Below are 24,066 nucleotides of genomic sequence, written 5' to 3'. Positions count from 1 at the left end.
TCAATGTCTACCACAAGATCGCAAGTGCAAAAAAAAAAACAACAGGTTTTTTTAATTTTTTCAAATGTTTTCAGCTGCACTTTGTTACAATTTTGATATGTTTTTTGTTTTTTAAATCAAGGGCAGGGCTGGAAAAGGGGGATCATACCTTCAGCTCGCATACTTCACCCCCTTTTTTAATTTTTTTCAATATCGGAGGAGTGCAGGGAAGGGATAAAGAAAAATGAATTAAACTTAAAGCACAAAAGTAGAATTTGTTTGTCTGGGGGAAAAAAAACGCCAAAAACTACTTGAATAACCAAACAAGAAAATTGTTTAGAGCTCTTTATATCCACATGTATGAAAGTAAAAAAGAAAAGTAAAATGTGCCAGAAGAATATGCTCCGGCCTTTAACTGGTTAAGTGCTTTTGAAAACTTAGATTTAATTAGTAGCCATGAGACTTGTCTCCAGGTTTTCTGCAGGCGTTTCCCCCACATGTCACCCCAGTGTCCGCACAACGTCCCACACTCAGTATTTGTCCTGTCTGAAGCTCCTGCCCAATGTCTCACCGTGTCTTGTTTGTTTTCTTCTCTTCTAGACAAAATGTGCCCTTCAGTCATTGATAGATCGGCACCAGAAAATTCCTGGAAATATTTTCCAAGCACTATTGGAGAGATTTCACCGGAGAGCTAAAGAAGAATAAAGTGCAGTGGTGTGCAGCATGCCGCGGGGTTATTTGTACAGTGTACATAGTACAGAATTTAGTTTGATAAATCATTTTATTGACGTGTTAGATGAACACCAAGGAACACGATTCTCTATTGTGCAATATGTCTATTTCTGACGGCTTCCTCTAAATCAGCTCTGATGATAGGAGTATAAGCAAATTAATATAACTTGTGCCAGTGTCTGTAAAGCTGTGCGGTCAGGCTGAGTCTACATTGCAGAAGTTTGCCCTCAGTACCTGGTATTTTCTCCCCTGGCATTAGCAGCTCAGGGCCAGTCATCTTCATGCCTGGTGGTCTTCCCCGCAGAGGTGCATAGGGTGCAGCAACCTGCCTCCATCATTGAGGGTGATCAGTGAGTGGAACAGGCGGCCACGAGAGGTGGTGAGTTCTCCTTCAATGGAAGTCTTCAAACAGAGGCTGGACAGACATCTGTCTGAGATGGTTTAGTGAATCCTGCATTGAGCAGGGGGTTGGACACGATGACCCTGGAGGTCCCTTCCAACTTTACCTTTCTATGGCGTCTTTTCATGCCATTTTCAATTTTTTAGTAAAACATTGAGGTGTCAGTGTCGCATGCGGTGCACAAACGTTACCATGTAATGCTACAATGCCCAAAGCACATGAAGTAATGGGACCTGGACTACCTCTTTTTGTAGACAAATGCCAACCATGATTATACTTCACATCTCATTCAATTCTTAGGGACCGTGACTTCTATTAATTTTAGTGAAAAATAACTACATTTGCTTCATCATCTCTCCTTAAAGAAAATGTGTCATCAGAGAATGAATTATTGTTTAAATCAGGCTTTAGTGTCTCAAGTATGTTTTTTCTATTACTATTTATTTGTTTCTTTTTGCGTTTTTTTTTTTTAATATATATATATATATATCTATCAAGATATGTATTAAACAAAATTAGTCTTGCATTTTTCACACAGGCACAGGGGGTTTTAAGATACATACCTCATGTCCTTTCAGGAGGAGTTTTCAGCGGGCTCCTTATCAGCAGTGGCAGGAGTACAATGAGAAGTAACTCCTCTATACACAGCTGATAACACAGGATCCACCAATCAAAACAGGTGATATCACAGCTCACCCTGCTCCTCCTCCCTTCACAATGACCTTGCAGCCTTTGCACAGACTCATTAGACCAGGTTTTGTTTCCAGAAACAGGAAGCTAGTCTTGAAAAGCCCCAGTGGCCACTGTGAAAACTGCAAGACATTTTTATTTTTAATGCACCTTATGATATGACAAAGAATTGGCCAAAATAATAAAAATTTAAATTTAACACACAAACCTGATTTAAACTGTAGGTCACTTCCTGATGATGCATTCCCTTCAAATTTGGAAACATGCCCCCCCCCCCCTCCCAAATATAGAGAATTGTTAGGGTGCCTGCCGGTGAACCCTCTCTGCTGACAGTTGGTTACAAAGATTATCCCAAAGGCATTCGTAAAGTGTTTTCCCACCTGATTAGAAATTTGTGAAAGGCCAGTAGGCTATTTACATTCAGATCAGGAGTGCTGTGTTGATTGGGAGCATGCAGTACTTTTTCCTGGTTAAAAAAAAAAAAGTTTTTTTATTGTCTGAATACAGCATTAGGGTAGGTTCTCACTTAAAGGGGACCTATCACACAGAAAGTACTATATACCTGCAGATATAGGGTTAATCTGCAGGGATATAGCGTTACAATGCTTTGCGGTAATACTAAAAGTGTGGGTACAGGGAGAAAACTAACTTGTTTCCTACCAGAAGCTGCTGCTTTCAGTCTTGGGGATGTGCACAGGGAGGCTACCGTCACTGCTCACTAAACTGTGAGCGTCAGCTGTAAGCATGCCCTGACACTTTGACAGCTACCTCTGCACAAATGCGCTGCAGTCTGCTGTCAGTGCCAGGCCGTGCTTACAGCTGCCGCACAGTATAGTGAGCAGTGACGGTAGCCACCCTGTGCACGCCGCCATGACTGAAAGCTGGCACTTCCCAGGAGGAAATGTTTATTTTCTCCCAGTAGCTGCACTTTCAGCAAGGTGGCAAGGCAGCATTGTTATTAGTCACTTTCTGATTAACCCTATAGCTGCTGGTATAGAGCATTTTCCGAGGTGAAAAGTTCTCTTTACTAAATTTGCTGCTGCAAATGTCTGTCGAGAATTGCACACTAAATCATGAAAACCACTGAGTCCTGGCAGAAAATCACAGGCGGCAGAACTAAAAATCCAAATCACAGGTCAGTTTCCCTGCAGAAATTTTGTATTACTTTTGAATGATTTCTTAAATGCGCTGTGGATTTTCTGTGCGCTAATCTACACGACAAATTCACAACACATCCAGCAGATGCGGACCGGCCTTATTCTATCGTTGTTTGATGGAGGTTGGCCGAACATGGCTACTGCTCCGCTCTCCCCATCTCTGCTGTCAGAACTATACAAGACCTCTTTAAACTAAAAAGCTGAATCGTGTGACTGATTACTCCCCGTATAGAACGGTTGCAGTTTTGCAAATTCCTAAAAATCCTTCTGATGCTGGTCATGAGATGAAGCTAGAATAGCCACTGAGGAGGAGTAAGGTGGCTTGGCAAGTCTCAGAAGGAGTTGTCCGGTCACTTGGTACTGATGTCCTATCCGTAGGAGAGGTCATCGATCTAAGACCGGTGTGAGCGCTACCTGCCACCCGCACCGAAGCTCTGCTCAATGTGTGGCGGCTGATCGCTGGGGGTGCCACACCTCGGACCACCACTGATCTGATATTGATGATCTAGCTAAAAGTCATCAATATCATATCATATCATATGTCTGGACAACTCATTAAACTCAGCATTTCTCCAACAAGATATTGAGGCGGAGAACATTTTAAAGATGATTAGTTACAGAGTCAGCTCTAATAGGGTTAAGCTAGTGGCTGTTATGTTGGCAATCAGAGGGCTGGTAGTAATGTAGTATTGTATCACGGGGGTTAAGTATCACTGCAGACTCTGACACCTTTACAAGACACAAATTCTCTCAGCTGATAAACCTAGAGACTTCAGATTGGGATACAAAGACGGCTCTCAGTGTGTAATGTCCACCACTATCCTCAGTAAAGGGGTTCTCTGGGACTACACACTTTGTGGCCCTTAATAAACCATTAACATCAGATGAATAGGAATCTGACTGCATCACCAGCGATCATCTACCTGACGGGACCAGCGCACTGCAGTAAACACTGCCCCTTCACTTGTTTTATTAGGTAGGACATCAGTGTCTAAGTGCTGGAAAACTCTTTTTTTAAGGAACAAAATACACAGAAAATGCTCAAACAAAATGCAAAAATCCCAGTTTTCTGTGCCATTATGTGTTGTTTATATTATTCTCATTACAATCAAAAACTGAGAAATGATGTAAAGACATCTGTGTCACACCAGCAGCATCATGGCCGCGTGGCCTCCTCACTGCCCTGTTTTCTGCTGCAGCCAGTTGTCTTACAGCCAGAACCTCCCTGTGTGCAGTAGGACAAGGCATCTCTAAGCCATCCTCCCTGGCTCGGGGCAGGGCTTCTGCCGGCTGCCAATCCAAGCCGGAACTGATCAGCAGGACATTAACCCCTTTGTTCTACAAGACTGGACTGCTCCAGGATCATACAGGAAATGCTGCAGACTACTAAACATTGAAGGCAACTTTCATTTCTAGGTTTAGTTCCTTTAAGTAATCAACCTTGTTAAAATACTGCTTGTACCAAAAATGCTGTATTTTCTACTGCCATTAGTTGTTCCAGCTTTCTCAATCTTGTGTCCACTCCCGACTAAGCACAACACTTGTGTTACTATAGCTATAGATGTCACATTGGGAAGGAAGCATCTATGGAAGGTGTCATGTATATGCATTATTAGCAGTTATGACGCTGTACTGTTGGAGTGTTTGTATTTTTAGAGTTGTATTTTTGTGCTGATTTTATAACTTATTTACTGATTTCTATTGTTCGGCATTCTTTTTTATATGAAATATACAACGTTGCAATCTAAAGCTGTGAATATTACTTGTCTACATCTACAGTAGCCGTGTTCTTTCTGCTATTGTTCTCCTTTTTTTGTTTTGGTCTTTTGATGTGTTTTTCAAAGGGTTTGTTCAGACCTGATCTTGCTGTGGATCTGTCGCCCACTGTCCCCACCAGGGCTGTGGAGTCGCAGTTGGTGTCCATTTTGGTGGAGTCGGTATAAAATGGACCGACTCCTAAAATATATAATACATTGGGTACAGTAGTACAATGCAAGATGTGCTGTAAATGTTTTTATAAGAATTTGGGAAAGTTATGAAATGTCCTATAAATGTCTGTTCTGTTCCTGATCTAAGGATCTGGGCTTTTAGTTGAGATGAATCTGTGCTGCACTTTATGTACACGCTCAGTAGTGAGGCAGTGAGATGAATCTGTGCTGCACTTTATGTACACACTCAGTAGTGAGGCAGTGAGATGAATCTGTGCTGCACTTAATGTACATGCCCAGTAGTGAGGCAGTGAGATGAATCTGTGCTGCACTTTATGTACACGCTCAGTAGTGAGGCCGTGAGATGAATCTGTGCTGCACTTTATGTACATGCTCAGTAGTGAGGCAGTGAGATGAATCTGTGCTGCACTTTATGAACACGCTCAGTAGTGAGGCAGTGAGATGAATCTGTGCTGCACTTTATGTACACGCTCAGTAGTGAGGCAGTGAGATGAATCTGTGCTGCACTTTATGTACACGCTCAGTAGTGAGGCAGTGAGATGAATCTGTGCTGCACTTTATATACATGCTCAGTAGTGAGGCCGTGAGATGAATCTGTGCTGCACTTTATGTACACGCTCAGTAGTGAGATGAATCTGTACTGCACTTTATGTACACGGTCAGTAGTGAGATGAATCTGTGCTGCACTTTATGTTCACGCTCAGTAGTGAGGCAGTGAGATGAATCTGTGCTGCACTTTATGTACATGCTCAGTAGTGAGGCAGTGAGATGAATCTGTGCTGCACTTTATGTACACGCTCAGTAGTGAGGCAGTGAGATGAATCTGTGCTGCACTTTATGTACGCGCTCAGTAGTGAGGCAGTGAGATGAATCTGCTGCACTTTATATACATGCTCAGTAGTGAGGCAGTGAGATGAATCTGTGCTGCACTTTATGTACACGCTCAGTAGTGAGATGAATCTGTACTGCACTTTATGTACACGCTCAGTAGTGAGATGAATCTGTGCTGCACTTTATGTTCACGCTCAGTAGTGAGGCAGTGAGATGAATCTGTGCTGCACTTTATGTACATGCTCAGTAGTGAGGCAGTGAGATGAATCTGTGCTGCACTTTATGTACACGCTCAGTAGTGAGGCAGTGAGATGAATCTGTGCTGCACTTTATGTACGCGCTCAGTAGTGAGGCAGTGAGATGAATCTGCTGCACTTTATATACATGCTCAGTAGTGAGGCAGTGAGATGAATCTGTGCTGCACTTTATGTACACGCTCAGTAGTGAGGCAGTGAGATGAATCTGTGCTGCACTTTATGTACACGCTCAGTAGTGAGATGAATCTGTGCTGCACTTTATATACATGCTCAGTAGTGAGGCCGTGAGATGAATCTGTGCTGCACTTTATATACATGCTCAGTAGTGAGGCCGTGAGATGAATCTGTGCTGCACTTTATGTACACGCTCAGTAGTGAGATGAATCTGTGCTGCACTTTATGTACACGCTCAGTAGTGAGGCAGTGAGATGAATCTGTGCTGCACTTTATGTACACGCTCAGTAGTGAGGCAGTGAGATGAATCTGTGCTGCACTTTATGTACACGCTCAGTAGTGAGGCAGTGAGATGAATCTGTGCTGCACTTTATGTACACGCTCAGTAGTGAGACAGTGAGATGAATCTGTGATGCACTTTATGTACACGCTCAGTAGTGAGATGAATCTGCTGCACTTTATGTACACGCTCAGTAGTGAGGCAGTGAGATGAATCTGTGCTACACTTTATATACATGCTCAGTAGTGAGGCCGTGAGATGAATCTGTGATGCACTTTATGTACACGCTCAGTAGTGAGATGAATCTGTGCTGCACTTTATGTACACGCTCAGTAGTGAGGCAGTGAGATGAGTCTGTGCTGCACTTTATGTACACGCTCAGTAGTGAGGCAGTGAGATGAATCTGTGCTGCACTTTATGTACACGCTCAGTATTGAGATGAATCTGCTGCACTTTATGTACACGCTCAGTAGTGAGATGAATCTGTGCTGCACTTTATGTACACGCTCAGTAGTGAGATGAATCTGTGCTGCACTTTATGTACACGCTCAGTAGTGAGGCAGTGAGATGAATCTGTGCTGCACTTTATGTACACGCTCAGTAGTGAGGCAGTGAGATGAATCTGTGCTGCACTTTATGTACACGCTCAGTATTGAGATGAATCTACTGCACTTTATGTACACGCTCAGTAGTGAGGCAGTGAGATGAATCTGTGCTACACTTTATATACATGCTCAGTAGTGAGGCCGTGAGATGAATCTGTGCTGCACTTTATGTACACGCTCAGTAGTGAGATGAATCTGTGCTGCACTTTATGTACACGCTCAGTAGTGAGGCAGTGAGATGAATCTGTGCTGCACTTTATGTACACGCTCAGTAGTGAGATGAATCTGTGCTGCACTTTATGTACACGCTCAGTAGTGAGGCAGTGAGATGAATCTGTGCTGCACTTTATATACATGCTCAGTAGTGAGGCCGTGAGATGAATCTGTGCTGCACTTTATGTACACGCTCAGTAGTGAGATGAATCTGTGCTGCACTTTATGTACACGCTCAGTAGTGAGATGAATCTGTGCTGCACTTTATGTTCACGCTCAGTAGTGAGGCAGTGAGATGAATCTGTGCTGCACTTTATGTACACGCTCAGTAGTGAGATGAATCTGTACTGCACTTTATGTACACGCTCAGTAGTGAGATGAATCTGTGCTGCACTTTGTTCACGCTCAGTAGTGAGGCAGTGAGATGAATCTGTGCTGCACTTTATGTACATGCTCAGTAGTGAGGCAGTGAGATGAATCTGTGCTGCACTTTATGTACACGCTCAGTAGTGAGGCAGTGAGATGAATCTGTGCTGCACTTTATATACATGCTCAGTAGTGAGGCCGTGAGATGAATCTGTGCTGCACTTTATGTACACGCTCAGTAGTGAGATGAATCTGTGCTGCACTTTATGTACACGCTCAGTAGTGAGGCAGTGAGATGAATCTGTGCTGCACTTTATGTACACGCTCAGTAGTGAGGCAGTGAGATGAATCTGTGCTGCACTTTATGTACACGCTCAGTATTGAGATGAATCTACTGCACTTTATGTACACGCTCAGTAGTGAGGCAGTGAGATGAATCTGTGCTACACTTTATATACATGCTCAGTAGTGAGGCCGTGAGATGAATCTGTGCTGCACTTTATGTACACGCTCAGTAGTGAGATGAATCTGTGCTGCACTTTATGTACACGCTCAGTAGTGAGGCAGTGAGATGAATCTGTGCTGCACTTTATGTACACGCTCAGTAGTGAGATGAATCTGTGCTGCACTTTATGTACACGCTCAGTAGTGAGATGAATCTGTGCTGCACTTTATGTACACGCTCAGTAGTGAGATGAATCTGTGCTGCACTTTGTTCACGCTCAGTAGTGAGGCAGTGAGATGAATCTGTGCTACACTTTATATACATGCTCAGTAGTGAGGCCGTGAGATGAATCTGTGCTGCACTTTATGTACACGCTCAGTAGTGAGATGAATCTGTGCTGCACTTTATGTACACGCTCAGTAGTGAGGCAGTGAGATGAATCTGTGCTGCACTTTATATACATGCTCAGTAGTGAGGCCGTGAGATGAATCTGTGCTGCACTTTATGTACACGCTCAGTAGTGAGATGAATCTGTGCTGCACTTTATGTACACGCTCAGTAGTGAGATGAATCTGTGCTGCACTTTATGTACACGCTCAGTAGTGAGGCAGTGAGATGAATCTGTGCTGCACTTTATGTACACGCTCAGTAGTGAGATGAATCTGTACTGCACTTTATGTACACGCTCAGTAGTGAGATGAATCTGTGCTGCACTTTGTTCACGCTCAGTAGTGAGGCAGTGAGATGAATCTGTGCTGCACTTTATGTACATGCTCAGTAGTGAGGCAGTGAGATGAATCTGTGCTGCACTTTATGTACACGCTCAGTAGTGAGGCAGTGAGATGAATCTGTGCTGCACTTTATGTACGCGCTCAGTAGTGAGGCAGTGAGATGAATCTGTGCTGCACTTTATGTACACGCTCAGTAGTGAGGCCGTGAGATGAATCTGTGCTGCACTTTATGTACACGCTCAGTAGTGAGGCAGTGAGATGAATCTGTGCTGCACTTTATGTACACGCTCAGTAGTGAGATGAATCTGTGCTGCACTTTATATACATGCTCAGTAGTGAGGCCGTGAGATGAATCTGTGCTGCACTTTCTGTACACGCTCAGTAGTGAGATGAATCTGTGCTGCACTTTATGTACACGCTCAGTAGTGAGGCAGTGAGATGAATCTGTGCTGCACTTTATGTACACGCTCAGTAGTGAGGCAGTGAGATGAATCTGTGCTGGACTTTATGTACACGCTCCGTAGTGAGATGAATCTGCTGCACTTTATGTACACGCTCAGTAGTGAGGCAGAGAGATGAATCTGTGCTACACTTTATATACATGCTCAGTAGTGAGGCCGTGAGATGAATCTGTGCTGCACTTTATGTACACGCTCAGTAGTGAGATGAATCTGTGCTGCACTTTATGTACACGCTCAGTAGTGAGGCAGTGAGATGAATCTGTGCTGCACTTTATGTACACGCTCCGTAGTGAGATGAATCTGCTGCACTTTATGTACACGCTCAGTAGTGAGGCAGTGAGATGAATTTGTGCTGCACTTTATGTACACGCTCAGTAGTGAGGCAGTGAGATGAATCTGTGCTGCACTTTATGTACACGCTCAGTAGTGAGGCAGTGAGATGAATCTGTGCTGCACTTTATGTACACGCTCAGTAGTGCGGCAGTGAGATGAATCTGTGCTGCACTTTATGTACATGCTCAGTAGTGAGGCAGTGAGATGAATCTGTGCTGCACTTTATGTACACGCTCAGTAGTGAGGCAATGAGATGAATCTGTGCTGCACTTTATGTACACGCTCAGTAGTGAGGCAGTGAGATGAATCTGTGCTGCACTTTATGTACATGCTCAGTAGTGAGATGAATCTGTGCTGCACTTTATGTACACGCTCAGTAGTGAGGCAGTGAGATGAATCTGTGCTGCACTTTATGTACATGCCCACTAGTGAGGCAGTGAGATGAATCTGTGCTGCACTTTGTGTACATGCCCAGTAGTGAGGCAGTGAAATGAATCTGTGCTGCACTTTATGTACACGGTAAGTAGTGAGGCAATGAGATGAATCTGTGCTGCACTTTATGTACACGCTCAGTAGTGAGGCAGTGAGATGAATCTGTGCTGCACTTTATATACATGCTCAGTAGTGAGGCAGTGAGATGAATCTGTGCTGCACTTTATGTACACGCTCAGTAGTGAGATGAATCTGTGCTGCACTTTATGTACACGCTCAGTAGTGAGATGAATCTGTGCTGCACTTTATGTTCACGCTCAGTAGTGAGGCAGTGAGATGAATCTGTGCTGCACTTTATGTACACGCTCAGTAGTGAGATGAATCTGTACTGCACTTTATGTACACGCTCAGTAGTGAGATGAATCTGTGCTGCACTTTGTTCACGCTCAGTAGTGAGGCAGTGAGATGAATCTGTGCTGCACTTTATGTACATGCTCAGTAGTGAGGCAGTGAGATGAATCTGTGCTGCACTTTATGTACACGCTCAGTAGTGAGGCAGTGAGATGAATCTGTGTTGCACTTTATGTACGCGCTCAGTAGTGAGGCAGTGAGATGAATCTGTGCTGCACTTTATGTACACGCTCAGTAGTGAGGCCGTGAGATGAATCTGTGCTGCACTTTATGTACACGCTCAGTAGTGAGGCAGTGAGATGAATCTGTGCTGCACTTTATGTGCACGCTCAGTAGTGAGATGAATCTGTGCTGCACTTTATATACATGCTCAGTAGTGAGGCCGTGAGATGAATCTGTGCTGCACTTTATGTACACGCTCAGTAGTGAGATGAATCTGTGCTGCACTTTATGTACACGCTCAGTAGTGAGGCAGTGAGATGAATCTGTGCTGCACTTTATGTACACGCTCAGTATTGAGATGAATCTGCTGAACTTTATGTACACGCTCAGTAGTGAGGCAGTGAGATGAATCTGTGCTGCACTTTATGTACACGCTCAGTAGTGAGGCAGTGAGATGAATCTGTGCTGCACTTTATGTACACGCTCCGTAGTGAGATGAATCTGCTGCACTTTATGTACACGCTCAGTAGTGAGGCAGAGAGATGAATCTGTGCTACACTTTATATACATGCTCAGTAGTGAGGCCGTGAGATGAATCTGTGCTGCACTTTATGTACACGCTCAGTAGTGAGATGAATCTGTGCTGCACTTTATGTACACGCTCAGTAGTGAGGCAGTGAGATGAATCTGTGCTGCACTTTATGTACACGCTCAGTATTGAGATGAATCTGCTGAACTTTATGTACACGCTCAGTAGTGAGGCAGTGAGATGAATCTGTGCTACACTTTATATACATGCTCAGTAGTGAGGCCGTGAGATGAATCTGTGCTGCACTTTATGTACACGCTCAGTAGTGAGATGAATCTGTGCTGCACTTTACGTACACGCTCAGTAGTGAGGCAGTGAGATGAATCTGTGCTTCACTTTATGTACACGCTCAGTAGTGAGATGAATCTGTGCTGCACTTTATGTACACGCTCAGTAGTGAGGCAGTGAGATGAATCTGTGCTGCACTTTATATACATGCTCAGTAGTGAGGCCGTGAGATGAATCTGTGCTGCACTTTATGTACACGCTCAGTAGTGAGATGAATCTGTGCTGCACTTTATGTACACGCTCAGTAGTGAGGCAGTGAGATGAATCTGTGCTGCACTTTATGTACACGCTCAGTAGTGAGGCAGTGAGATGAATCTGTGCTGCACTTTATGTACACGCTCAGTAGTGCGGCAGTGAGATGAATCTGTGCTGCACTTTATGTACATGCTCAGTAGTGAGGCAGTGAGATGAATCTGTGCTGCACTTTATGTACACGCTCAGTAGTGAGGCAATGAGATGAATCTGTGCTGCACTTTATGTACACGCTCAGTAGTGAGGCAGTGAGATGAATCTGTGCTGCACTTTATGTACATGCTCAGTAGTGAGATGAATCTGTGCTGCACTTTATGTACACGCTCAGTAGTGAGGCAGTGAGATGAATCTGTGCTGCACTTTATGTACATGCCCACTAGTGAGGCAGTGAGATGAATCTGTGCTGCACTTTGTGTACATGCCCAGTAGTGAGGCAGTGAGATGAATCTGTGCTGCACTTTATGTACACGGTAAGTAGTGAGGCAATGAGATGAATCTGTGCTGCACTTTATGTACACGCTCAGTAGTGAGGCAGTGAGATGAATCTGTGCTGCACTTTATATACATGCTCAGTAGTGAGGCAGTGAGATGAATCTGTGCTGCACTTTATGTACACGCTCAGTAGTGAGACAGTGAGATGAATCTGTGCTGCACTTTATGTACACGCTCAGTAGTGAGGCAGTGAGATGAATCTGTGCTGCACTTTATATACATGCTCAGTAGTGAGGCCGTGAGATGAATCTGTGCTGCACTTTATGTACACACTCAGTAGTGAGATGAATCTGTGCTGCACTTTATGTACACGCTCAGTAGTGAGGCAGTGAGATGAATCTGTGCTGCACTTTATGTACACGCTCAGTAGTGAGGCAGTGAGATGAATCTGTGCTGCACTTTATGTACACGCTCAGTAGTGAGGCAGTGAGATGAATCTGTGCTGCACTTTATGTACACGCTCAGTAGTGAGATGAATCTGCTGCACTTTATGTACACGCTCAGTAGTGAGGCAGTGAGATGAATCTATGCTACACTTTATATACATGCTCAGTAGTGAGGCTGTGAGATGAATCTGTGCTGCACTTTATGTACACGCTCAGTAGTGAGATGAATCTGTGCTGCACTTTATGTACACGCTCAGTAGTGAGGCAGTGAGATGAATCTGTGCTGCACTTTATATACATGCTCAGTAGTGAGGCCGTGAGATGAATCTGTGCTGCACTTTATGTACACGCTCAGTAGTGAGCTGAATCTGCTGCACTTTATGTACACGCTCAGTAGTGAGGCAGTGAGATGAATCTGTGCTACACTTTATGTACACGCTCAGTAGTGAGATGAATCTGTGCTGCACTTTATGTACACGCTCAGTAGTGAGGCAGTGAGATGAATCTGTGCTGCACTTTATGTACACTAGAGATGAGCGGTGTTCGACTAGAACTGTTCGCCAATCTCAAATTCGAGCTGTTTTGGGCGGTGTTCGAGTTGTTCGACGAACCCGAACGATTTGCAAAAAATTCGGCTGTTCGAGGTTATGTTCGATAACTGTTCGTGCACCAAAAGCGTGTCCTGCATGTCTGGCGCTATTTAGAGCACCAATCATGCAGGGATTGTCTGCCACTCACTGTAATGCCACAGCCATGGTGGTTGTGGCATTACAGTGATTGCCCAAATCGATGGGAACAGTGCCAACAGTGAAACATGAAAAGCCGGTAATTCAGCAGCGGCATACACCGGTACCCGACAATTTAGAACCGAAAGAATAGAGCTTCACACATAGATTAGATAGATATAAACATGTCAGCCACATATATACGAAGTACAGTGAAAGTGCTGCTTACTGTACTTGTCATTTAGCGTAAAGGATTTATCAAAAAAAATAAGTGTTTTCATGCACCGTCTCTTTAAAAAAGCCGGCCGGCAATTCAGCAGCGGTACCCGACAATTTAGAATAGAAGGAATAGAGAATCACACATAGATTAGATAGATAGAAACATGTCAGTCACATATATAAGAAGTGCAGTGACAGTGTTGATTACTGTACTTGTCATTTAGTGTAAAGGATTTATTTAAAAAAATAATAGTGTTTTCATGCACTGTCTCTTTAAAAAAGCCGGCCGGCAATTCAGCAGCGGTACCCGACAATTTATAACAGACAGAATAGAGCATCATACATAGATTAGATAGATAGAAACATGTCAGCCACATATATACGAAGTACAGGGACAGTGTTGGTTACTGTACTTGTCATTTAGCGTAAAGGATTTATCAAAAAAAATAATAGTGTTTTCATGCACTGTCTCTTTAAAAAAGCCGGCCGGCAATTCAGCATCTGTACCCGACAATTTATAACAGACAGAATAGAGCTTCACACATAGATTAGATAGATAGAAACATGTCAGCCACATATATAAGAAGTACAGTGACAGTGTTGGTTACTGTACTTGTCATTTAGTATTAAAATAAAGGATTTATTATTAAAAAAATTGGCGTGGGGTTCCCCTTAATTTTAGGCTCTAGCGGAGGTTAAGCAGACGGCTGGGGCAGATGTTTGAAGCCTGGGAAGGGGGTAATACCCACGGAGCTTCCCAGGCTACTAGTATCAGCCCCCAGCTGAATACATAGCCTTTACTAGCTATTAAAATGGGGGACCCCCCCAAAAAAATGACGTGGGGTCCCCCCTAATTTAATAGCTAGCAAAGGCTAGGCAGACAGCTGGGTGCTGATATTAATAGCCCAGGAAGGGAGCCATGAATATTGGCCCCCTCCCAGGCTAGAAACACCAGCCGTCAGCCGCCCCAGAAATGGCGCATTCATAGGATGCGCCAATTCTGGCACTTAGCCTCGCTCTTCCACGCTGCCCTGGTGCGGTGGCAGGGGGTAATAGGGTTGGGGTTGATGTCAGCTTATAATGCCAGCTGACATCAAGCCCAGGTTAGTAATGGAGAGGCGTCTATAAGACACCCCCATTACTAACCCCATAGTCAAAGTTAAAAAAAACACAAACACCCAGAATAAAGTCCTTTAATTGAAATAAAGACACAATCCTTTATTGTTCTAAATTAAACCATACTTACCGTCACGCCCATTCCAGCTGAAGCCAACGATCTCCTGCAATAAAAGAAAAATAATAAAGCAACCTCATCCTTACCTTTCCATGGTTCCCACGACAGCTTCAGCTCTGCTACATCGAGATGACAGGCTGGACCGCAGCAGAACGCTGCCATCCAGCCTCTCATCCCGCAGACACTGAGAAGCGCAGGCATGCTTGCACTCCTCAGTGTCTGGCTGTGACGGCATCCAGATGAGCCGAGGTCATGTCCAATGAACTCGGCTCACCTCATGCACGTCACTGACAGCGTGGGAAAATTCTCAAGCTGAAGCGGTGAGTGCAGGAGAATTCTCCCACGCTGTCAGTGACGTGCATAAGGTGAGCTCATGTCCAATGAACTCAGCTCACCTCCTGCACGTCACTGACAGCGTGGGAGAATTCTCCTGCACTCAGCGCTTCAGTGTGAGAATTCTCCCGCTGAAGCGCTGAGTGCAGGAGAATTCTCCCACGCTGTCAGTGATGTGCATAAGGTGAGCTCATGTCCAATGAACTCAGCTCACCTCCTGCACGTCACTGACAGCGTGGGAGAATTCTCCTGCACTCAGCGCTTCAGTGTGAGAATTCTCCCACGCTGAAGCGCTGAGTGCAGGAGAATTTTCCCACGCTGTCAGTGGCGTGCATGAGGTGAGCCGAGTTCATTGGACATTAACTCGGCTCATCTGGATGCCCTAACAGAGAGACACTGTGGAGCGCAAGCAAGCCTGCGCTTCTCAGTGTCTGCGGGATGACAGGCTGGATGGCAGCGTTCTGCTGCGGTCCAGCCTGTCATCTCGATGTAGCAGAGCTGAAGCTGTCATGGGAACCATGGAAAGGTAAGGATGATGTTGCTTTATTATTTTTCTTTTATTTCAGTTGATCGTTGGCTTCAGCTGGAATGGGCGTGATGGTAAGTATGGTTTAATTTAGAACAATAAAGAATTGTGTGTTTATTTCAATTAAAGGACTTTTTTCTGGGTGTTGTGTTTTTTTTAAATACTTTACTAGAAATTCATGGTGGTCATGTCTAATATTGGCGTGACCCCATGAATTTCGGGCTTAGGGCCAGCTGATAATGCCAAGCTGGCCCTAACCCCTTTATTACCCAGTGAGCCACCGCACCAGGGCCCTGGATGAGTTGGGTACAGCGCCAGAAGATGGCGCTTCTATGAACGCGCCATTTTCCGGGGTGGCTGCGGACTGCAATTTGCAGCGGGGGTGGCCCAGAAAGCTTGGGCCTCCCTGCGCTGCGGATTCCAGCCCCCAGCTGCCTAGTTGTACCTGGCTGGACACAAAAACAGGGCGAAGCCCCACGTCAATTTTCTTTAAATTATTTCATGAAATAATTAAGAAAAAAAGGGCTTCCCTATATTGTTGTGTCCGGCCAGGTACAAATAGGCAGCTGGTGGTTGGGGGCAGCCCGTTCCTGCCTGCTGTACCTGGCTGGACACAAATATAGGGCGCAGCCCCACGTCAATTTTTTTTAAATTATTTCATGAATTTCCTGAAATAATTTAAAAAAATTGAAGTGGGGCTTCGCACTATATTTGTGTCCAGCCAGGTACAGCAGGCAGAAACGGGCTGCCCCCATCCACCAGCTGCCTATTTGTACCTGGCCGGACACAACAATATAGGGAAGCCCTTTTTTTCTTAATTATTTCATGAATTTCATGAAATAATTAAAAAAAATTGAAGTGGGGCTTCGCACTATATTTGTGTCCAGCCAGGTACAGCAGGCAGGAACGGGCTGCCCCCAACCACCAGCTGCCTATTTGTACCTGGCCGGACACAACAATATAGGGAAGGCCTTTTTTTCTTAATTATTTCATGAAATAATTAAAAAAAAAGTACGTGGGGCTTCGCCCTATTTTTGTGTCCAGCCAGGTACAACTAGGCAGCTGGGGGCTGGAATCTGCAGCGCAGGGAGGCCCAAGCTTTCTGGGCCCCCCCCCGCTACAAATTGCAGTCCGCAGCCACCCCGGAAAATGGCGCGTTCATAGAAGCGCCATCTTCTGGCGCTGTACCCAACTCATCCAGGGCCCTGGTGCGGTGGCTCACTGGGTAATAAAGGGGTTAGGGCCAGCTTGGTATTATCAGCTGGCCCCAAGCCCAAAATTCATGGGGTCACGCCAGTATTAGACATGACCGCCATGAATTTCTAGTAAAGTATTTAAAAAAAACACAACACCCAGAATAAAGTCCTTTAATTGAAATAAAGACACAATTCTTTATTGTTCTAAATTAAACCATACTTACCATCACACCCATTCCAGCTGAAGCCAACGATCTCCTGCAATAAAAGAAAAATAATAAACCAACCTCATCCTTACCTTTCCATGGTTCCCACGACAGCTTCAGCTCTGCTACATCGAGATGACTGGCTGGACCGCAGCAGAACGCTGCCATCCAGTCTGTCATCCCGCAGACACTGAGAAGCGCAGGCATGCTTGCGCTCCTCACTGTCTCGCTGTGACGGCATCCAGATGAGCCGAGGTAATGTCCAATGAACTCGGCTCACCTCATGCACGTCACTGACAGCGTGGGAAAATTCTCACGCTGAAGTGCTGAGTGCAGGAGAATTCTCCCACGCTGTCAGTGATGTGCATGAGGTGAGCTCATGTCCAATGAACTCAGCTCACCTCCTGCACGTCACTGACAGCGTGGGAAAATTCTCCTGCAATCAGCGCTTCAGCGTGAGAATTTTCCCACGCTGTCAGTGACGTGCATGAGGTGAGCCGAGTTCATTGGACATGAACTCGGCTCATCTGGATGTCGTCACAGAGAGACGCTGAGCAGCGCAAGCAAGCCTGCGCTTCTCAGTGTCTGCGGGATGACAGGCTGGATGGCAGCGTTCTGCTGCGGTCCAGCCTGTCATCTCGATGTAGCAGAGCTGAAGCTGTCGTGGGAACCATGGAAAGGTAAGGATGAGGTTGCTTTATTATTTTTCTTTTATTGCAGGAGATCGTTGGCTTCAGCTGGAATGGGCGTGATGGTAAGTATGGTTTAATTTAGAACAATAAAGGATTGTGTCTTTATTTCAATTAAAGGACTTTATTCTGGGTGTTTGTGTTTTTTTTAACTTTGACTATGGGGTTAGTAATGGGGGTGTCTTATAGACGCCTCTCCATTACTAACCTGGGCTTGATGTCAGCTGGCATTATAAGCTGACATCAACCCCAACCCTATTACCCCCTGCCACCGCACCAGGGCAGCGTGGAAGAGCGAGGCTAAGTGCCAGAATTGGCGCATCCTATGAATGCGCCATTTCTGGGGCGGCTGACGGCTGGTGTTTCTAGCCTGGGAGGGGGCCAATATTCATGGCTCCCTTCCTGGGCTATTAATATCAGCCCCCAGCTGTCTGCCTAGCCTTTGCTAGCTATTAAATTAGGGGGGACCCCACGTCATTTTTTTTGGGGGGTCCCCCATTTTAATAGCTAGTAAAGGCTATGTATTCAGCTGGGGGCTGATATTAGTAGCCTGGGAAGCTCCGTGGGTATTACCCCCTTCCCAGGCTTCAAACATCTGCCCCAGCCGTCTGCTTAACCTCCGCTAGAGCCTAAAATTAAGGGGAACCCCACGCCAATTTTTTTAATAATAAATCCTTTATTTTAATACTAAATGACAAGTACAGTAACCAACACTATCACTGTACTTCATATATATGTGACTGACATGTTTCTATCTATCTAATCTATGTGTGATGCTCTATCTTTCTGTTCTAAATTGTCGGGTACCGCTGCTGAATTGCCGGCCGGCTTTTTTAAAGAGACAGTGCATGAAAACACTATTATTTTTTTAAATAAATCCTTTACACTAAATGACAAGTACAGTAAGCAACACTATCACTGTACTTATTATATATGTGACTGACATGTTTCTATCTATCTAATCTATGTGTGAAGCTCTATTCTGTCTGTTATAAATTGTCGGGTACAGATGCTGAATTGCCGGCCGGCTTTTTTAAAGAGACGGTGCATGAAAACACTAATATTTTTTTTAATAAATCCTTTACACTAAATGACAAGTGCAGTAACCAACACTGTCACTGTGCTTCTTATATGTGTGACTGACATGTTTCTATCTATCTAATCTATGTGTGATGCTCTATTCCTTCTTGTCTAAATTGTCGGGTACCGGTGTATGCCGCTGCTGAATTTGCCGGCCGGCTTTTTTAAAGAGAGTGTCTTCTGAGCAGTTTGTCAGCTTTTGGACACCTTTGCAGGTGTTTTCTATGTGTTTCTATGTGTTTTTGTTTGCCTGCCATTGGTTTTAACGGTGTTCGACGGTGTTCTAAGGTGTTCGACGAACAGTTCGACGAACAGTTCCTCGAACATCCCGGTGTTCGACGAACCGAACCGAACCCGAACACTACGGGGGTGGCTCAACACTAATGTACACGCTCAGTAGTGAGATGAATCTGTGCTGCACTTTATGTACACGCTCAGTAGTGAGATGAATCTGTGCTGCACTTTATGTACACGCTCAGTAGTGAGGCAGTGAGATGAATCTGTGCTGCACTTTATATACATGCTCAGTAGTGAGGCCGTGAGATGAATCTGTGCTGCACTTTATGTACACGCTCAGTAGTGAGATGAATCTGTGCTGCACTTTATGTACACGCTCAGTAGTGAGGCAGTGAGATGAATCTGTGCTGCACTTTATGTACAAGCTCAGTAGTGAGGCAGTGAGATGAATCTGTGCTGCACTTTATGTACACGCTCAGTAGTGAGGCAGTGAGATGAATCTGTGCTGCACTTTATATACACGCTCAGTAGTGAAGCAGTGAGATGAATCTGTGCAGCACTTTATGTACATGCTCAGTAGTGAGGCAGTGAGATGAATCTGTGCTGCACTTTATGTACACGCTCAGAAGTGAGGCAATGAGATGAATCTGTGCTGCACTTTATGTACACGCTCAGCAGTGAGGCAGTGAGATGAATCTGTGCTGCACTTTATGTACACGCTCAGTAGTGAGGCAGTGAGATGAATCTGTGCTGCACTTTATGTACACGCTCAGTAGTGAGGCAGTGAGATGAATCTGTGCTGCACTTTATGTACACGCTCAGTAGTGAGGCAGTGAGATGAATCTGTGCTGCACTTTATGTACATGCTCAGTAGTGAGGCAGTGAGATGAATCTGTGCTGCACTTTATGTACACGCTCAGTAGTGAGGCAATGAGATGAATCTGTGCTGCACTTTATGTACACGCTCAGTAGTGAGGCAGTGAGATGAATCTGTGCTGCACTTTATGTACATGCTCAGTAGTGAGATGAATCTGTGCTGCACTTTATGTACACACTCAGTAGTGAGGCAGTGAGATGAATCTGTGCTGCACTTTATGTACATGCTCAGTAGTGAGGCAGTGAGATGAATCTGTGCTGCACTTTATGTACATGCCCAGTAGTGAGGCAGTGAGATGAATCTGTGCTGCACTTTATGTACATGCTCAGTAGTGAGATGAATCTGTGCTGCACTTTATGTACACACTCAGTAGTGAGGCAGTGAGATGAATCTATGCTGCACTTTATGTACATGCTCAGTAGTGAGGCAGTGAGATGAATCTGTGCTGCACTTTATGTACATGCTCAGTAGTGAGGCAATGAGATGAATCTGTGCTGCACTTTATGTACACGCTCAGTAGTGAGGCAGTGAGATGAATCTGTGCTGCACTTTATGTACATGCTCAGTAGTGAGATGAATCTGTGCTGCACTTTATGTACACACTCAGTAGTGAGGCCGTGAGATGAATCTGTGCTGCACTTTATGTACATGCCCAGTAGTGAGGCAGTGAGATGAATCTGTGCTGCACTTTATGTACATGCCCAGTAGTGAGGCAGGGCTGTGGAGTTGGGAGTCAGGGAATTGAGGAGTCAGAGTCAGTGGTTTGGCTTACCAACTCCACAGCCCTGGTCCCCATCGATGAGTGGCAAAGTACTGCTTTATTTCCAGTTCAATTCACTTTTGAAAATTGCTCCTTCACTCTTGGGAGATGAAGTGCAGTATTGTCAGCGGCTGCTAAGCAAGATACAAGTTGCTGTGTTCCATTCCTCTGCCTGAGCAGTTTTCAGCTGTTCAGTGGTTGTCGGTCATTAGTGTCCCGTTATACCAAGTTCTGGTAATTTACCATTTTTCTGTGTGTTAAGCTTCACCCTCCGACTTTTGTCTCATTCAGAATTTTTTTGGTGTGTGAAAAAATAGACCGTTTTTAATTAGTGTGCAAGATCCGAGTTTTAACCACCTTTGGTCTGTATGTTTGTTTATACCATTTAGTGTGAAATGTTTTTTCTAAACAAAAATAAAAAAAGTCTACCTCCAGAGCTTAAATTAAATGAATGGAGGTGTTACCAGTGTGAGACATGTAATGACTGACAGTCTGCTCTCCTGATCTACATGTCTCACACTGGTAACTCCTCCTTTCATTTAAAATATTAAGATTCTCAGGGAGATCTATGTCCGGCCAATAGATCTTAACAGCTCATTTACATATTAAGAAAAATGTGGATTTCTCTGTAATAAGACATCAGATCACGGATATCAAGGTATCATTTTATTCAGCTTTTTATGACCTACATGTCCATATAGACAGCTTAAGAGGGACGATCCTGCTGACAGATTCCCTTTAAAAAGGACACTATCCTTTATGATATAGCTGCAGAACTCTATTTTTCTATGCAAGTAGCTACTTTGTACTAGGGAACAGCTGATCCTAGTTTTCTCTAAGGGGATAATTGTTTTAGTATTTTTTCATTTGTCTAGCAGAAGTACAAAAATTGAAATTAAAAGGAGAATTGCACTTAAAAATGAAGAGGTTTTTTTTCAGGCTATAACACCCTGCCCTGAATTCAAGTGTACCTCTAGACTTCATCCACTTCATCTGAGGGAGACAATGGCAGGTGTCAGGCAGGGAAAGTGGGCATTTGGGTAGTCTAGGCAACACATAGATGAAATTGAGAGCTCCTTCTGTCTCATAGTTGTTTTTTACCTTGTGATGACCAAGTTAACTTCCATTTTTATATATACAGAATATACAGATCCTACACAAACCAAAAGTATGTTGATGTGGATGCTACTAAACTTCCATCCACAACCACGCCCATTTTTTTATTTTTTTTTATTTGCAATGCCCAATGTATCCACCAAGTGGAGATAGAGTACTTTTTAAATATTTAAATTGGTATGAAGATTAGAACGTCCCGAGACTTTGAATATTGAATTTCACATTTAATAGTAAAAAAATGAATATATTACAATAACTACATACTGAAAATTAGTAATTCTCACAATTTACTGCAGTAAATCACTTGGAAAAATGATCAACTTCCCTATATAAGGATTTTTATATTATATTGGATAATTCCAGTTAATGCTTTATATAATCCTGTTCATCATTTTTTGTTTTACGATAAATTGTATTCTTTTGCAATTTCAATTGAATAATGCATGTCATTGTCCAAAGAGCTTATATCTGAGTGTTTGGCTTGAAATTATTTATATAGTAACCAGTAGTGATTAAAGAGAATGTGTCACCCCCCCAGGCGATATCAGACCTCTACTATGGCCATACAGGGTATAGAAAAGTAAATCTATACATACCTGTATGGCCCATAGCAGAGGTCTGATTGCAGAGAAAAGCGCTTTAATCAATTATTTTTTCCACAGGCTTGGTGTCCGGGGGAGGCCAAGCAATCTCCACCTATCTGCTTATTATTCCCCTAAATCACCACCTCTCTGCTTAATTATCATATCCCCCCCTGCACCACACAGGGCCCTGTGAAGTGCACTGTGCTCCCTGACTTCCAGGCTTGCGCAAAGTGCCGCTCACATATAGAGCACTTTGCTTCATCCAGGCCCCATCTGCCTGTGCACTGCGCCGCAGGTTTCTATTGCGCAGGTGCCCGGAAGTGACAGTGATCCCCTGGCGCCTGCACAATAGAACCCTGCAGCGCAGTGCACGGAGAGACGGGGCGTGGAGGAAGCAAAGCACGCTCTGTGAGCGGCGCTTTGCGCATGCCTGTAAGTCAGGGAGCACAGTGCACGTCACAGGGCCTGTCACAGGGCCCTGTGATGTGCAGGGGAGGAGGGAATATGATAATTAAGCATATAGGCGGGGATTTCGGGGAATAATAAGCATATAGGCGGGGATTGCTTGGCGTCCCCCCGGATGCCAAGCCTGTGGAAAAAAGAGTTGATTAAAGTGCTTTTCTCTGCAATCAGACCTCTGCTATAATATAATATAATTTAATAATATTCTAAAAAAAATAAAAATAAAGAATTAAACATTCTTAAAGTGACTAAGAAAAATACCATAGAGGCAGCCCCTGCTTTCCTTCTAAATGGTAAGCGTCAGCTCTGAGCGACTCTACACACAAAGTAACATTAGGAAATAAGGTAGGGTTATTCCACTTTATTCTGCAAATTTTCCCTTTAGAGAGGAAGAGAGCTAGAACTCTAGTGCCACCTATAGGAAGTAGAAATCCTAAAAGTCAATATCGACCCTTTAACGAGCCTTGTCACATGACTTGGGTAAAAGCCAGACCCAGAATCTCAATTTGCAGACAGGGTGTTTCGGTGTACTGCCCCTCGTCAGTGCCAAGTGTGAGATCTGGTTTGGCTGGGTGAGAGGTGTCAGACTGGTATCCAAGGGGTAATGTTTCTCCTTGCAGAGAGTGACATGTTAAGCATGTCAAGGTTCTGGCTTTTTTCCTAAGTCATGCGACAAGGCTTAGTTAAAGGGTCGATACTGACTTTTAGGATTGCTACTTCCTATAGGTGGCACTAGAGTTCTAGTTCTCTTCCTCTCTGAAGAAACAATTTGCATATTTTCCAGAGGAGCATTACGGCTTTAAAGTCTCCTCACCTTGACATGCTTAACATGTCACTCTTCGCAAGGAGAAACGTTACCCTTTGGATTCCACTTTATTCTATATGATGAGGGTCCATTTTAATTTTTTGGCGAAAAGTGACCTGTGCGCAGCTCCAATGTTTCATGGAGTGCCCCCAAGGTCACTTTTCAATACAAATCTATGAGAGCCTTGTTCTGGCTCTCAGACTTGTATTGAGTGCGTGTGACACAGCTTCTAACTTCCAGCCATTTAGAAGTTACGGGCACAAGATGACGCCGCGGTACCGAGCAGCATCAATAAAAGGTGAAGCCGCCAGAAGGTGAGTATAAGAATGGGGGGGCAGGGGGCTTACATTAAAAGCACCACTCCAGCGCTGGAAAAAAAATAACGCTGGAGAGGTACTTTAA

The 24,066-nt window shown here is 44.3% G+C and overlaps 1 protein-coding gene across 1 annotated transcript in view; it reads left to right on the top strand.

Annotated features, from left to right (window-relative positions):
- The window catches only part of TMEM68 (transmembrane protein 68), a 32,648-nt gene extending 27,941 nt beyond the window's left edge, over positions 1 to 4,707 (top strand). Inside the window, exon 8 of the mRNA XM_073679312.1 lies at positions 580 to 4,707. Within this exon, the coding sequence (XP_073535413.1) occupies positions 580 to 684 (105 nt within the window). The 3' untranslated portion in view covers positions 685 to 4,707. The remainder of the gene's footprint in view (positions 1 to 579) is intronic.
- Positions 4,708 to 24,066: the final 19,359 nt, after the last annotated feature.

The sequence above is a fragment of the Phyllobates terribilis genome, unplaced genomic scaffold (assembly GCF_046119375.1).
Source record: "Phyllobates terribilis strain yellow unplaced genomic scaffold, ASM4611937v1 Scaffold_4__5_contigs__length_816908805, whole genome shotgun sequence".
In the NCBI taxonomy this organism is placed as follows: domain Eukaryota; kingdom Metazoa; phylum Chordata; class Amphibia; order Anura; family Dendrobatidae; genus Phyllobates; species Phyllobates terribilis.
This window is presented reverse-complemented; position numbering and strand designations above follow the sequence as displayed.